General features: G+C 39.3%; 1 protein-coding gene across 3 annotated transcripts in view; it reads right to left on the bottom strand.

Annotated features, from left to right (window-relative positions):
• The window catches only part of LOC115282771 (protein lifeguard 1-like), a 37,543-nt gene that overhangs the window by 10,988 nt on the left and 9,833 nt on the right, over positions 1-16,722 (bottom strand). For all 3 annotated transcript variants that reach the window (XR_003904736.1, XM_029928952.1, XM_029928941.1), the window contains exons 4-6: positions 4,452-4,530; positions 3,463-3,516; positions 2,721-2,811 (exon numbers count right to left, since the gene is read on the bottom strand). Coding sequence is in view for 2 of the 3 variants with exons in the window: in XM_029928952.1 (XP_029784812.1) it covers positions 2,721-2,811; positions 3,463-3,516; positions 4,452-4,530 (224 nt within the window). In the remaining variant the exon portion in view is untranslated. The remainder of the gene's footprint in view (positions 1-2,720; positions 2,812-3,462; positions 3,517-4,451; positions 4,531-16,722) is intronic.

Here is a 16,722-nt window from a genome sequence, read left to right on the forward strand (position 1 = left end):
GTAAAAAATAAAAACTAAACCAAAAATAAACAAATAAAATAAAATAAAATATTTAATTAAATTATAGTTGACATACAGTACTGTGTTAGTTTCCAGTATACAACATAGTGATTTGATGATTATATACATTGCAAAACACTTACCACAATAAATACAGTATCATCTGCCATTGTACAAAGTTATAACAACATTATTGACTATATTCCCTATATTGTACTTTTCATCCCTCTAACTCATAACTGGAAGTTTAGAACTCTTAAAATCCTTCATCTATTTCACCTATTCACCCCTTCCCCATTCACAACCACCAGCTTTTTCTCTGTGTTTATGACTCTGTTTGTTTTGTTGGTTTATTCATTTGTTTTCTGGTGTTTTGTTTTGGGTTCCACATATATGTGAAATCGTATGATATTTGTCTTTCTCTGTTATTTAACTTTGCACTTACCCTCGAGGTCTATCCATGTTGTCAGAAATGGCAAGATTTCATTCTTTTTATGGCTGAATAATATTCCACTGTATGTATGTCCACATCTTCTTTATCTATTCATCTCTCAGTGAACACTTATGTTGCTTCCCTTTCTTGGCTACTGTTTCGTTGTTATTGTTCTTCTTTTTGAGAGACAGTGAGAGCACACTCGAGGTGGGAAGGGCAGAGGGAGACAGAGAGAATCTCAAGCAGGCTCCATGCTCAGAGCGGAGCCCAATGCAAGGCTTGATACCACAACCCTGGGCTCATTACCTGAGCCGAAATCAACCGTCAGACACACTCAACTGACTGAGCCACCCAGGCACCCCATATCTTGGCTATTGTAAATAATGCTGCAATAAACACAGGGATCCACATATCTTTTTCAATTAGTATTTTCATTCTTTGAGTAAAAACCCAGAAGTGAAATTACTGGATGGTGTGGTATTTGTATTTTTAAATTTTTGGAGAAACTCCGTACTGTTTTCCACAGTAACTATACCAATTTACATTCCCACCAACGGGCCAAGAGGGCTCCCTTTTCGCCATATCCTCACCAACACTGATTTCTTGTCTTTTTGACACTAGCCATTCTGACTTGTGTGAGGTGACCCTGTACTTCCATAATGACTAGAGACGTTAAGGATCTTTTCATCTGTTGGCCATCTGTATGTCTTCTTATGGAAAAATGTCTATTCAGATCCTCTGTGTATTTTTAATTAGATTTTTCTGGTATTCATTTATATGAATATCTATCTATATAGCTATATAGATAAGATCTAGATACAGAGCTATGATTTTAATTCCTTATCAGACATATCACTTGCAAACATCTTCTCCCATTCAGTAGGTTGCCTTTTTCTTCTGTTGATGAGGTAGCTTCCTCCACTGTGCACGAGTTTTAATTGGATGTAGTCCTAATTGTTTGTCTTTGTTCTTGTTTCTTTTGCCTGAGGAGACTCACCCAAAAAAAAAAATATTGCTAAGACTGATGTTCAAGAGTTTACTGCCTATGTTTTATTTTAGAAGTTTTATACTTTCAGGTCTTACGTTTATGTATTTAATCCATTTTTATTTTATTTTTGGTTTTGGTGTAACAAAGTCCAGTTTCATTTTTTTGCATGTGGGTGTCCAGTTTTCCCAACACCATTTGTTGAAGAGACTGTCTTGCCCATTATATATTCTTGTCTCCTTTAGAGATTAACTGACCATATAATTATGGGTTTATTTCTGGGTTCTCTATTCTATTCCGTTGATCTATATGTCTGTTTTTGAGCCACTGCCATATGATTTTGATTCCTATAGCTTTGTAGTAGATCTTGAAATCAGGAATTATGATACCTCCAGTTTTGTTCTTCCTTCTCAAGATTGCTTTGGCTGTTCAGGGTGCATAGGACTATGCATTTTGTACACTAATCTAACCACTGAATTTATTTTCCTACCCTTATTTTCCCTTTCATTAGATTTTCTCACCAATTTATCTTACCTTCTTATATCGTGGGTGCTTTTATAAGCTACCTCAAATCTCATATGGCACCAAATGAAGAAAAACTAATTATTACATAAATCTTCACAATGGAAGGGTGCTGAGTTCCTGTAATCCTCTTGGGTAGCACAGAAAGGAACTGGCTCCAAGAAAAGAAGCCACACACGTTTTCTGTGGCCCAGAGAGTCAAAGCCCCACAGGAGGCGCTGGTGAACCAGAAACCAGACGGCGCTGAAATGAGGAGAGCCCAGGACCAGAAGCCCCAGCCTCACCCCCAAATCTCTGGGAAAGTCAGAGATGCAAGGCAGGGAAATAGGGAACCTGCCCTGAGCTGGGTTTCTACACCCAGTGAGACTTGAAATAGAAATAACTCTTACAAAAATATACTTCAAACACATGAGTTTGTGAACTAAATGTGGAACCCACTCTCCATAACAGAATGTGTTCCTTGTGACCAGCAGAGGGCCAGTAACAGTCAAGTTAACTGTTCCTGAAATGGAGCCTTGACTCTGAACCAAGGTCACTGGCAACAAGGCGTTGCTCAGAGTTCCCAGATCCCCTAGCTTTACTTAAAGGGCATGGACAACATCTCATAAACAAGCTTCTGACGTCATTGCAGCCAGGATCCAGCTAAGAAGACATCTCACAAAGAATTTCTATCTCTATTATTCCACAGGAAGATTTTCCATAATAAAAGCAGAATTAGTTATGCGACAAAAATATATTTCACAGGTGAGTTAACAATGCGTGCTAACAAATTTTACTTACAAATAGTCCCAGGAGAATGTAATTCACAGGCACCTTACGGCGAAGATCCCCACAACAAGCAAGTACAATAAGCACAACAAAAAATGCTGGCCTGAGGGTAATTGAAAGCCATGTGTTATTTGCTTCCACTAATTTTATCATATAAGTAGATGACTAAAGACAGAAATATATATTATTATATGATAATATATGATAATAACTATTATAAAGTAAACAAAAATGCATGCAGATTATTATCTTTACTTCTTTTTTTTAGCTTTTCAAACTAACTTCCTCACTGCTATCTGCAGAATTTTTAAAATTTTTATTTTGCAATAATTACAGATTCACAAGAACTTGCAAGGAGACAGAGGTCCCATGCATCCTTAATTTCCCTCAATGCTTACATCTTACATAAATACAGTATAATACAAAAGCCAATAACTTGGCATCAGTACAAGGTGCATATAATGCTATGTCACAGAATTTGGACACAAATCTATGTGTAGACAGGTGTAACCAGCACCACAATCGAGATTGGAAACCATCCCACCATTAAAACCTTCAAAACATCTCCCTCACGCCATCTCTTTACGGTACACACACAGCACGCTCTAGCTCCTGGTAACCACTAATTTGCTTGTTTTCCATCTCTATAATTTTATCATTTCAAGGATGTGATAGCTTCACCTAATTTTTAATAAACAACTTCATTCAAAAGCTAGTAGAGAAACCACATTTTATTAAATCCAAGAATACTTACAAGATTGCATAAGTGAACCAGGCATTCATGAGCACCCAAGTTCGTAAACCCTTCCTGTTTAAAAAAAAATGTTTTAACATAGTTTTAAACAATAAATTGTTTATTTTTCTAACCAATGTAATATTTAAGTATAAGTAAAATAATCTCATAAGAAAGAAATCCTTAATCATTGGCATTGACAAATGAGCAGTGGAATAGTGAAACATATAAGCATACCTTGCTTCTTAGAATCGATTTATAAAAATATAGTCATAATAAGTCGTAAGTCAAATTTGTACGAATGCAAATATACTGGTGACATTTTTTTTAAACTGAGATTGCTATGTGGACAAAGCCAAAAAAAATCCATTTTTCATATATTTGTTTTGTAAATAGAGATTTTCACAGGATAGGTTTAAGCAGTATTGGATCATAGTCTCTGAAATAATTTCCACATTTAACAGCATTCCAAATCTCCAAGGCCTCCATAATCTCACGTTTTTCCCTTTTTCCACTTTCATCTGTGGAAATAGCTCAGGGAAAATAGAAATGATATAGTACCCCCAACAAGAACAAGACAAAAAGATCTTAGCTTAGGAAGTTGAAGTAAAACTCTGGAAATCTACCAACACCTTGGTCTAAGAGTTGCCTCAGAAATCACAAAGCTATAGAAATAGTACATCCTATGAATGATTAAAAAAAAAAGATCTTTTTTTTTTTTTTGATACAGAGAGAGACAGAGCATGAGAAGGGGAGGGGCAGAGAGAGGAGACACAGAACCGGAAGCAGGCTCCAGGCTCTGAGCTAGCTGTCAGCACAGAGCCCGACGTGGGGCTCGAACCCACGAACGTGAGATCTGACCTGAGCCGAAGTCGGAGGCTTAACCAACTGAGCCACCCAGGCGCCCCGAAAAAAGATCATTTTTAATGAACAAAATTAAGTTGCATTAATTAAATAAGAATTAATGTGAACAATGTAATATCTCATTTACGTGAGTTACAAAGACTTACCAGGAAATAAACACGCTGATAATCGCCCCAGTGACCACCAACTGAGCTGTCAGGATCAGGAACACTTTTATAATGAAAGCTGAAGAAACAGAAACATGTTTGTGATACAATATTCAAAAGTAAAAATAGAAGAGAGAGGAGCCAAGATGGCGGAACAGCATGGACGTTTTTTTGGGTCTCGCGTCCATGAAATGCAGCCAGATCAACACTAAACCATCCCGCACACCTAGAAAACTGATTTGAGGATTAACATAACAATCTACAAAACCAGAACCACAAATCTCAGCAGGCACATGGTGCGGAGAGGTAAACTGAGGGAGAAAGAGAAGCCGCGGAGAGCACGGGGCTGGTTTTGCTTGAGGAGAAAGGACAGAGATGGGGGGAGAGTACAGGAAAAGCACATCCCCCCTAAAAGCAGCTGGAGAGAAAGTGGAAAAGTGGAAATGGCCACAGGGACTGAACTAAAAAGGGAGAAGGGAGAAAGAAGAGGGTTTAAATTCCATTAAGACTCTATAAATAGGGGGAGCTCAGAGTCTGAAACTCGGCAGCTCAACACCTGGCAGTGCTCTGGTGAGAAGGGTGAATCCCAAGAAGCAGAGTGGGTCTGGGGGTCCTCAGGCCACATAGAGAGAGGCAGCGCTCCTGCTAAGAGAACATTTAGTAGAGGTTGTGGCCCCCCACACAGGCAAAGGCCCCAGCAGACCCCAGAGAACAACCACATTCTCTGGTGATGGAACAAGGTGTTAAGGGTGAAGCCTGGTGCCAGATGTGTGTTGTGATTTTCCATAATCCCTGAAACGCTGCTGCTACACAACTGCATTAACTTTTTCTGGGGTGGACTGGCACCCAGCCACAGTCCCTGAGCATCAGCAAAGCAAGGTCCTTCAAACGTTCCTGGGTGTGGCCAGCCCCCGGCTATTGCTTGGTGAGCCAGGCCCACAGAAGGTCTGAGCCGGTCAAAGCCACAGTCCCTCAAAAGTAAGGGGTCAGGAAAAACAGCTGCATCTGAGATAAAACTCAGGAAGGAGGTGACGGCTGGCAAACTGACGGCTTGGTCACAAACAGTGTGAAAACGGGGAGTGGACTGAAGCCAGAGACAAAAGACAGGTACACAATTGCTAATCAGAGAGAAGAGTCCTGATACTAGAGACTAGGTCTGGGTGACACCATTTTCACCCCACTGGCGCATGCGCACACACACCTACAAACACCACAACAATCCACCCCAGTAAGCTAAGCAGCGCCATCTAATGGAGAATGGAGCTGATACAAGAAGCCCCGCCCAACAAAATCAACCTCTCTCTTTAGGAACAGCACAAGTCCCACTGCCTGCCTAGTTTATGGACTACAAAGTGCTTCCTACTTTGACTTTTAAGGGAAAATGATATAATTTCGAGTGTATTTCAGTCTGTTCGCTGGTCCATCTATTCAATTTTTTTCTTTTTCATTTCTTTTCTTTCTTGAATACAGAAAAAGAAATAATTTATTTTTATTTTAAAATTTTATTAAAATATTTTTCTTTAATTTTTCTACTATATTTTTTGCTTTTGTGTAAAGTTTTCAAATTCTATTTTACTTCCATCATTTCATTTTATTCTATTTCACTGTATTTATTTTTTGAAAATTTCAAACGTTTTCCTTTTCTCCCCACTTTTTTCTATAATCTATTAAGCTCCATTCAACCTCCAGACCAACCACACCTAGGATCTAACATCATTTGTTTAATTTTGTGTGTGTGTGTGTGTTTTTCTTCATTGATTTTAAATTTTTTGACTTAATTCATTTTCTTCCATCAAAATGACAAAATGAAGGAATTCACCCCAAAAGAAACAGTAGGAAGAAATGACAGCCAGGGACTTAATCAACACAGATACAAGCAAGATGTCTGAACCAGAATTTAGAATCGCAGTAAGAATACTAGCTGGGGTCAAATATAGAACAGAATCCCTCTCTACAGAGATAAAAGAACTAAAAGTTAGTCAGGATGAAATTTTAAAAAAGCTATAACTGAGCTGCAATCTCAAATAGATGCCATGGCAGCAAAGATGGATAAGGCAGAGCAGCAAATCAGCAATATACAGGACAAACTTATGAATAATGAAGCAGGAAAAAAAAAGGGAGACTAAAGCAAAAGAGTACGATTTAAGAATCAGAGAAATCAGTGATTCATTAAAAAGAAAGAATATCAGAATTATAGGGATCCCAGAAGATGAAGAGAGAGAAAAAGGCATAGAAGGGTTATGTGAGCAAATCATAGCAGAAAACTTTCCTAACCTGGGAAAGACATGGACATCAAAATCCAGGAAGCACAAAGGACTCCCATTACATTCAACAGAAACCGACCATCAATAAGGCATATCATAGTCAAATTCACAAAATACTCAGGCAAGGAAAGAAGAAAAAAACAGCAAGGGGAAAAAAAAAAAGTCCTTAACATATAAGGGAAGACACACCAGGTTTGCAGCAGACCTAACCACAGAAACTTGGCAGGCCAGAAGGAATGACAGGTTATAGTCAGTGTGTTGAATGGGAACAATATGCAGCCTATAATTCTTTATTCAGAATAGAAGGAAAGATAAAAAGTTCCCAGGAAACAAATATTAAAGGAGTTCGTGACCACTAAACCAGCCCTGCAAGAAATTTTAAGGGGGACTCTCTGAGAGAAGAAAAGAAGGAGGAAAAAGAGAAAGACCAAAAGCAACAAAGACTAGAAAGGAGCAGAGCTCACCACCAGAAACTCCAACTCTACAAGAAACATAATGGCAATAAACTCTTATCTGTCAGTCCTCACTCTAAACATCAATGGACTAAAAGCTCCAATCACACAATTACACAGGGTAACAAAATGGATAAGAAAACAAGATCCATCTATATGTTGCTTACAAGAGACCCACTTTAGACCTAAAGACGCCTTCAGATTGAAAGTAAGGGGATGGAGAACCATCTATCATGCTCATGGTCAACAAAAGAAAGCAGAGTAGCCATACTTATACCAGACAATCTAGACTTTAAAATAAAGACTGTAACGAGAGATGAAGAAGGACATCATAATAAAATTAGGGGGTTTATCCACCAAGAAAACCTAACAATTATAAACATTTATGCTCCAAATGTGAGAGCACCCAAATATATAAATCAATGGATTACAAACATAAAGAAACTCATTGACAATAGTACCATAATAGTAGGAGACTTCAACACTCCACTTACAACAATGGACAGATCATCTAAACAAAATCAACAAGGAAACAATGGCTTTGAATGACACACTGGACCAGATGGACTTAATAGGTATGTTCAGAACATTTCATCCTCAAGCAGCAGAATATACATTCTTCTCCAGTGCACATGGAACGTTCTCCAGAACAGGTCACATTCCAGGATACAAATCAGCTATCAAGAAGTACAAAAAGATCGTGATAATACCGTGCATATTTTCAGAACACAAAACTATGAAACTAGAAATCAACCACAAGAAAAATTTGGAAAGATAACAAATACTTGGAGACTAAAGAATATCCTCCTGAAGAATGAATTAGCTAACCAAGAAGTTAAAGAGGAAAGTAAAAAGTACATGGACGCCAAGGAAAATGGTAACACCACAGCCCAGAACCTCTGGGACACAGCAAAGGTGGTCATTAGAGGGAAGTATGTAGCAATCCAGCCCTTCCTCAAGAAGAAAGGTCTCAGATCCACAACCTAACCTCACACCTTAAAGAGCTGGTAAAAGAATTAGCACATAAAACTCAAAAACAGCAGATGACAAAAAATAATAAAGATTAGAGGAGAAATCAATGCTATCGAAACCATAAACAATAGAACAGATCAATGAAACCAGAAGCTGTTTCTTTGAAAGAATTAACAAAATTGGTAACCCTCCAGCCAGTTTAATAAAAAATAAAAAGGACCCACACAAATGAAATCAAGAATGAAAGAGGAGAGATCACAACCAACACTGCAGAAATACAAACAATAATAAGAGAATATTATGAGCAATTATATGCAAATAAAATGGATAATCTGGAAGAATGGACAAATTCCTAGCAACATATAAACTACCAAAACTGAAACAGGAAGAAATAGAAAATTTGAACAGACACATAACCAGTAAGGAAATCGAATTAGTAATCAAAAATCTCCCAAAAAAACGACTCCAGGGCCAGATGGCTTTCCAGGGAAATTCTACCAAACATTTAAGGACAAGTTAACGCCTATTCTCTTGAAGCTGTTTCAAAAAATAGAAATGGAGGGAAACTTCCAAACTCTTTCTGTGAAGGCAGCTTTTCCTTGATTCTAAAACTAAAGACCCCCCCCCAAAAAAGGAGAACTATAGACCAATTTTCCTGATGAACATGGATGCAAAAATCCTCAACAAGGTATTAGTGAACCAGCTCCACCATTACATTAAAAAAAGTTATTCACCATGACAAAGTGGGATTTATACTTGGGATGCAGGACTGATTCACTATCAGCAAAACAATCAATGTGATTCATCACATAAATAAAAGAAAGGACAAGAACCACAAAACCCTCTCCACAGATGCAGAGAAAGCATCTGACAAAATACAGCATCTTTCTGCATAAAATCCCTCAAGAAAGGAGGGATAGAAGGATCATACCTCAAGATCATAAAGGCCATATATGAAAGACCCAAGTCTAATACCATCTTCAATGGGGGAAAACTGTGAGCTTGCCCCCCTAAGGTCAGGCACTTCAAGACAGGGATGTCCATTCTCACCACTGTTATTCAACATAGTATTGGAAGTCTTAGCCTCAGCAGGCAGACAACACAAAGAAATAAAAATCATCCACATAGGCCAGGAGGAGGTCAAACTTTCACTCTTCGCAGATGACAGAATATTCTATATGCAAAACTCAAAAGAATCCACCAAAAAACAGAAAGAACTAATCCATGAATTCGGCAAAGTCGCAGGATATACAAACAATGCACGGAAATCAGTTGCATTCCTATAAACCAACAATGAAGCAATGGAAAGAGAAATCAAGGAATCAATCTCATTTACAATTGCACCAAAAACCATAAAGTAACATGGAATAAATCTAACCAAAGAGGTGAAAAGTCTATACATTGAAATCTACAGAAAGCTTATTAAAGAAATTGAAGACGACACCAAGAAAAGTAAAAATTTTCATACTTCTGGAGAGGAAGAACAAATATTGTTATAATGTCAACACTACCCAAAGCAATCTACATATTCAATGCAATCCCTATCAAAATAATACCAGCATTCTTCACAGAGCTAAAACAAACAATCTTAAAATTTGTATGGAGCCAGAAAAGAGCCCAAATAGCCAAAGCGATCTTGAAAAAGCAGGAGGCATCACAATCCCGGACTTCAAGCTGTATTACAAAGCTGTAATCATCAAGACAGTATGGTACTGGCACATAGTATCGAACCGACACTCAGATCAATGAAACAGAATAGGGAACCCTGAAATGGTCCCAGAAACGTATGGTGAACCATACTGCTGTCACAGTAGGGCTTTCACAAAGCAGGAATAAAGGCAGTCTTTTCAGCAAGTGGTGCTGCCAAAACTGGACAGCAAAATGCAGAAAAAATGGACCTGGACCACTTTCTTAAACCATACACAAAAATAAACTCAAAATGGGAGGAGGGGCAAGATGGCAGAGAAGTAGGGAACACTGTTACCTCCACATGCCTGCAACCAACAAACTGAGAAGAATTAAAAGCCACAACTTTCTGATCTCCATTGACCCCTTATTGATAACAGCCTCATGGATGCCTGAGTGAGTGCTAACTGGGACTGGAGACTCTGAGGGCGGGAACGCTGGCTCAAAGCGGAGCCGGGAAAGAGTGCCCAGAAACTGGCGCTGGGCCCGCAGAGAGCCATGTGTCCAGAGGCGGCCCAGCATTCTTCAGGGCCGCGCACTAGGGCGGCCATGCAGGTTGACCCAGAGCCCTGGAGGGCCTCGCGAGAACCAGCCGTGCAGGGCGGCGCAGAGCTGAGGGGAAGAGGAGGAGAGGCTGAAACGCTCATAGCGTGACCTTTGGAGCGGGGAGACCTCAGCCTGCGGTGGAGAGAGAAACTTTCCATGTGTAGCCGCTGGGCACGGGAAAAGAAATCTGTCCCCCTCAGCAGGCTTGTTCTCCCGTGGGCCCACCGACTTCCGGTGGAGCCAGGGAAGGGCGGGCTCACCAATTCCCCTGCGCAATCCCAGACAGAAAGCCGCCCGGCTGCCGGAGATCATTTTAATGGTGGCAGAAGCATTAAAGTGTGTGGACTAAGAACTTAGAAAACCGAAACAATTTAACCCGCCCATGGCACAGAGAGGTTGGACTCAAGAGGGGGGACTGGCAACGCCTGGTCTGAGAGGGGCTTATGGCACCACCATTCCTCTCCCTGCATCCACTAAGGCGGGGCCTCAGCGATCAGCCCCTGAGCCCCGACCTACCTACATCGAAGCATGCCCATCCGCACTGGAGAGCTAGATTCTTCTTTTCTTACTATTTTTACTTTTTTCAATTTTTTCTTTTCCTATTATTTTTATTTTTTAATTTTTATAATTTTCCCTTATTTTTCTCTATTTTCCTATTTCCTCCTTTTCTCCCTTTCCCCCCTGGAGTCTGGGAAAGACCAACATTTAGGCACTGCTGTGATTAGATCAACTTTTACCATTCAGATAAATTTCCCTTATCTCATTCTTATCTCTCACTCTACAGGTTTTATGCTTTCAGACTGTCCTTTATCTTTGGCTGTCTCTGTCCCCCCAGCTTTTTTTTCCCTCCTTTCCTGTCTTCTCTTTTCTTTCCTGCTCCTTTTTTTTCCTTTCCCATTTGGTTTGCTTCTTTACTTGATCTGTCAGTGCATTTGTGTGCTTGTGTTCCCCGTGTGTCTGTCTGTTTTCCTTTTCAGGGCTACCTCAAGAAACAAGCCAAAGCACACATAGTGGAAAGTCTCAAATATCCCTGAGTTAGGAAATATATTAATTACAGGCATAACAAGAGAAACCAAGAGACACCATTAAAGGGACATCTCCTGAAAAGACAGGCCCTGGAGTCAAAAAGCCTCCTTTAATAGAATAATACTAACAAGTGCAGAGTGCATAACAATCTTTTAAAACTGAATAGAGACAGAAAGCTAGCCAAAATGATGAAACGAAATAACTCTCCTCTAAAGAAATTCCAGGAAGAAATCACAGCCACATAACCACTCAAAACACACTTAAACAACATAACTGAACAAGACTTTAGAACAATTGTCATAAAATTAATCACTGAACTTGAAAAAGGCATCAGCGAAGCTATTGATACACAGACCAGGGACGTTCAAAAGGCTAAAAATGAGGTGAATAATAAAATGGAGGCTGCCAATGCATGGATTGAAGAAACAGAGAGGAGAATAGGTGAATTAGAAGACACATTTATAGCAAAAGAGAACCCCGAGAAAAAGAGAGAGAAATTGAAACAGGAGCACAAAGGAGAATTTGAGACCTGAGTGATACAATCAAATGGAAGAATATCTGGATCATAGGAGTTCCAGAAGAGGAAGAAAGAAAAAAAGGTCCTGAAGGGGTGCTTAATCAAATTATAGAAAAAAATTTCTCCAATCTGGGGAAAGAGAAAGACATTGAAATTCAAGAGGCATATCGAACTCCTCCAAGATGTAACCTGAACCAACCTTTGGCACGACATATCATAGTGAAACTGGCAAATTATAGGGACAAAGAGAGAATTCTGAAATCAGCTGGGGATAAAGGGGTCCTAACATACAAAGGGAAACCTATCAGAGTGGTTACAGACCTTGCTACTGAAACTTGGCAGGCCAGAAAGGAATGGCAGGAAATCTTCAATGTGATGAACAGGAAAAATACGCAACCAAGAATCCTTTATCCAGTGAGCCTGTCATTCAAAATATAAAGAGAGATAAAGGTGTTCCCAAATAAAAGTTGAGAGAATTTATCACCACCAAACCAGCCCTACAAGGAATCCTAAGAGGGACTCTATGAGAGAAGAGTAGTAAGGAATATAAGACACCACAGACATCTAAACAAACATGAACTCTACAGAGAACACATTGACTCTAAACCCAAATTGTTCAATAATAACACTGAATGTAAATGGACTAAATGCTCCAATCAAAGAACACAGAATAGCAGAATGGATTTAAAAAAAAAAAAAAACCCCAAAATCCATCTATTTGCTATCTACAAGAGACTCACCTTAGACCTGAAGACACTTTCAGATTGAAAGTAAGGGGATGGAGAAATATCTACCATGCAACTGGATGTCAAAAGAAAGCCGGAGTAGCCATACTTATATCGGACAAACTGGACTTTAAAGGCAGTAACAAAAGACGAAGAAGGACATTATCTAATATTTACAGGGCCTCTCCGTCAGGAAGAGCTAACAATTATAAACATCTATGCTCTGAATTCAGGACCACCCAAATACATAAAATAACTAATCACAAACAGAAACAATCTTATCTATAAGAATGTGCTTAATTGCAGGGGACTTTAATACTCCACTGACAGCAATGGATAGATCAATCAGACAGAAAATCACTAAAGACACAATGGACCTGAATGACACACTGAAACAGATGGAAATAATAGATATATTTAGAACTCTGCATCCTGAAGCTAGGGAATTCACTTTCTTCTTGAGTGCGCATGGCACATTCTCCAAGATAGATCAGATACTGGGGCATAAAGCAGCCCTCCATAAATACAAATGAACTGAGATACCATGCACACTTTCAGATCACAAAGTTATGAAACTTGAAATCAACCACAGGAGCGGCGCCTGGGTGGCTCAGTCAGTTAAGCATCCAACTTTGGCTCAGGTCATGATCTCACGGTTCGTGGGTTCGAGCCCTGCGTCGGGCTCTGTGCTGACAGCTGGCTCAGAGCCTAGAGCCTATCTTTGAATTCTGTGTCTTCCTCTCTCTCTGACCCTCCCCTGCTCATGCTGTCTCTCTCTCTCTCAGAAGTAAATAAAAAACATTAAAATTTTTTAATAAAAAAATGAAAATAAAATGAAATCAACCACAGGAAAAAGCCTGGAAAACCTCCAAAAAATGGAGGTTAAAATCCACCCTACTGAAGAATGATTGGGTGAATCAGGCAATTAGAGAGGAAATTTAAAAATATATGGAAACAAATGAAAACGAAAATACAACAATCCAAACTCTCTGGGACGCAGCAAATGCAGTCCTAAGAGGGAAGTTTATTGCAATCCAGGCTTATTTCAACAAACTAGAAAAAGCGCAAATTCAAAATCTAACAGAGTACCTAAGAAAACTAGAACAGAAGCAGCAAGAGCATCTCAAACCCAGAAGAAGAAGAGAAATAATAAAGATCAGGGCAGAAATAAGCAATATAGAATCCAAAAAAGCAGTTGGAAAAAAAAATCAATGAAACCCAGAGTTGGTTTTCTGAAAAAATAAAATTGATAAACCTCTGGCAAGGCTCCTCAGAAAGAAAACAGAGAACACCCAAATAGACACAATTATGAATGAAAATGGATCTATTATAACCGATCCCTCAGAAATACAAACAATCATCAGAGATTACTATGAAAAATTATATGCCAACAAACTGGACAACCTAGAAGAAATGGACAAATTCCTAAACACACACACACTACCAAAATTCAAACGAGAAGAGATCAAAAATCCGAACAGACCCATAACCAGTGAAGAAATTGAATCTGTTATCAAAAATCTCCCAACGAATAAAAGCCCAGGGTCGGATGGATTCCCAGGGGAATTCTATCAGACATTTAAAGCATAGTTAACACCCATCCTTCTCAAGTTATTCCAAAAAGTAGAAATGGAAGGAAGACTTCCGGACTCATTCTATGAAGCAAGTATCACCTTGATTCCTAAACCAGACAGACACCCAACAAAAAAAGAGAACCACAGGACAATATCTTTAATGAATACAGATGCAAAAATACTCAGCAAGATACTAGCAAATCAAATTCAGCAGCACATAAAAAGAATTATCCAATCATGATCAAATGGGATTCATTCCTGGGTTACAGGGCTGGTTCAATATTCTCAAATCCATTAATGTGATACATCACATTAACAAAAGAAAAGATAAAAACCATATGATTCTGTCAATAGATGCAGAAAAAGCATTTGACAAAATACAACATCCCTTTTTAATAAAAACCCTCGAAAAAGTCAGGATAGAAGGAACTTATTTAACATTTTTAAAGCAATTTATGGAAAGCCCACAGCTAATATCATCCTCAATGGGGAAAAACTGAGAGCTTTCCCCCCGAGATCAGGAACACGACAAGGGTGTCCACTCTCACCACTATTGTTTAACATAGTGCTGGAAGTCCTAGCATCAGCAATCAGACAACAAAAGGAAATAAAAGGCATCAGAATTGGCAAAGAAGGCAAACTTTCACTTTCCACAGATGACATAATACCCTGCATGGAAAACCCAACAGACTCCACCAGAAGCCTTCTAGAACTGATCCATGAATTCAGCAAAATCGCAGGGTATAAAATCAATGTACAGAAATCGGTTGCGTTTTTATACACCAAAAATGAAGCAACAGAGAAATCAAGAAACTGATCCCATTCACAATTGCATGAAAACCCATAAAATGCCTAGGAATAAACCTAACCAAGGATGTAAAACACCTGTGTGATGAAAACTATAGAAAGTTTATGAAAGAAATTGGAGACACAAAGAAATGGAAAAACATTCCATGCTGATGGATCGGAAGAATAAACATTGTGAAAATGTCATTACTACCCAAAGCAATCTACACATTCAATGCAATCCCCATCAAAGTTGCACCAGCATTCTTCTCAAAGCTAGAACAAATTATCTTAAATTTGTATGGAACCACAAAAGATCCCGAATAGCCAAAGTAATACTGAAGAAGAAAACCAAAACGGGAGGCATCACGATCCCAGACTTTAGCCTTTACTACAAAGCTGTAATCATCAAGACACTATGGTATTGGCACAAAAACAGACACACAAACCAATGGAATAGAATAGAGAACCCAGAACTGGGCCCACAAATGTACGGCCAATTAATCTTTGACAAAGCAGGAAAGAGTATCCAGTGGGAAAAAAGACAGCCTCTTTAGCAGGTGGTGCTGGGAGAACTAGACAGCAACATGCAGAAGAATGAAACTAGACCACTTTCTTACACCATACACAAAAATAAACTCAAAATAGATGAAGGACCTGAATGTGAGACAGCAAACCATCAAAACCCTCGAGGAGAAAGCAGGGAAATAGTCTCCTTGACCTCAACTGCAGCAATTTCCTACTCGACACATCCCCAAAGGCAAGGGAAATGAAAGCAAAAATGAATTCTTGGGACCTCATCAAGATAAAAAGCTTCTGTACTGCAAAGGAAACAATCAAGAAAACTAATAGGCAACCGAAGGAATGGGAAAAGATAGGTGCAAATGGCATATCAGATAAAGGGCTAGTATCCAAAATCTACAAGCAACTCACCAAACTCTACACTCAAAAAACGAATATTCCAGTGAAGAAGTGGGCAGAAGACTTAAACAGACACTTCTCCACAGAGGACATACAGATGGCCAACAGACACATGAAATGATGCTCAGCATCACTCATCATCAGAGAAATACAAATCAAAACCATACTGAGATAATACCTCAAGCCAATCAGAGTGGCTAAAATGAACAAATCAAGAGACTATAGATGCTGGCGAGGATGTGGAGAGATGGGCACCCTCCTACACTGTTGGTGGGAATGTAAACTGGTAGAACCACTCTGGAAAATAGTGTGGAGGTTCTTCAAAACCTATCAATAGAACTCCCCTATGACCCAGCAATAGCCCTGCTGGGGATCTACCCATGGGGTACAGAAGTTCTGATGCATAGGGGCACATGTACCTCAATGCTGATAGTGGCACTTTTAACAATAGCCAAATCATGGAAAGAGCCTAAATGTCCATCAACTAATGAATGGATCAAGAAGATGTGGTTTATATATACAATGGAGTACTACATGGCAATGAGAAAGAAATGAAATCTGACCATTTGTAGCAAAATGGATGGACCTAGAGGGAGTCATGCTAAGTGAAATAAGTCAGGCAAAGTACAGATACCATATGTTGTCACTCATAGGTCTAACAGGAGAAACCTAATAGAAGACCATGGGAATGGGAAAGGGGGGGAAAGAGTTGGGGAGAGGGAGTGAGGAAAATCATGAGAGACTTCTGAAGGCTGAGCACAAACTGAGGGCTGAAGAGGGATGGGGGAATGGCAAGGGGGGG

Source organism: Suricata suricatta, chromosome 2 (assembly GCF_006229205.1).
Source record: "Suricata suricatta isolate VVHF042 chromosome 2, meerkat_22Aug2017_6uvM2_HiC, whole genome shotgun sequence".
Lineage (NCBI taxonomy): Eukaryota > Metazoa > Chordata > Mammalia > Carnivora > Herpestidae > Suricata > Suricata suricatta.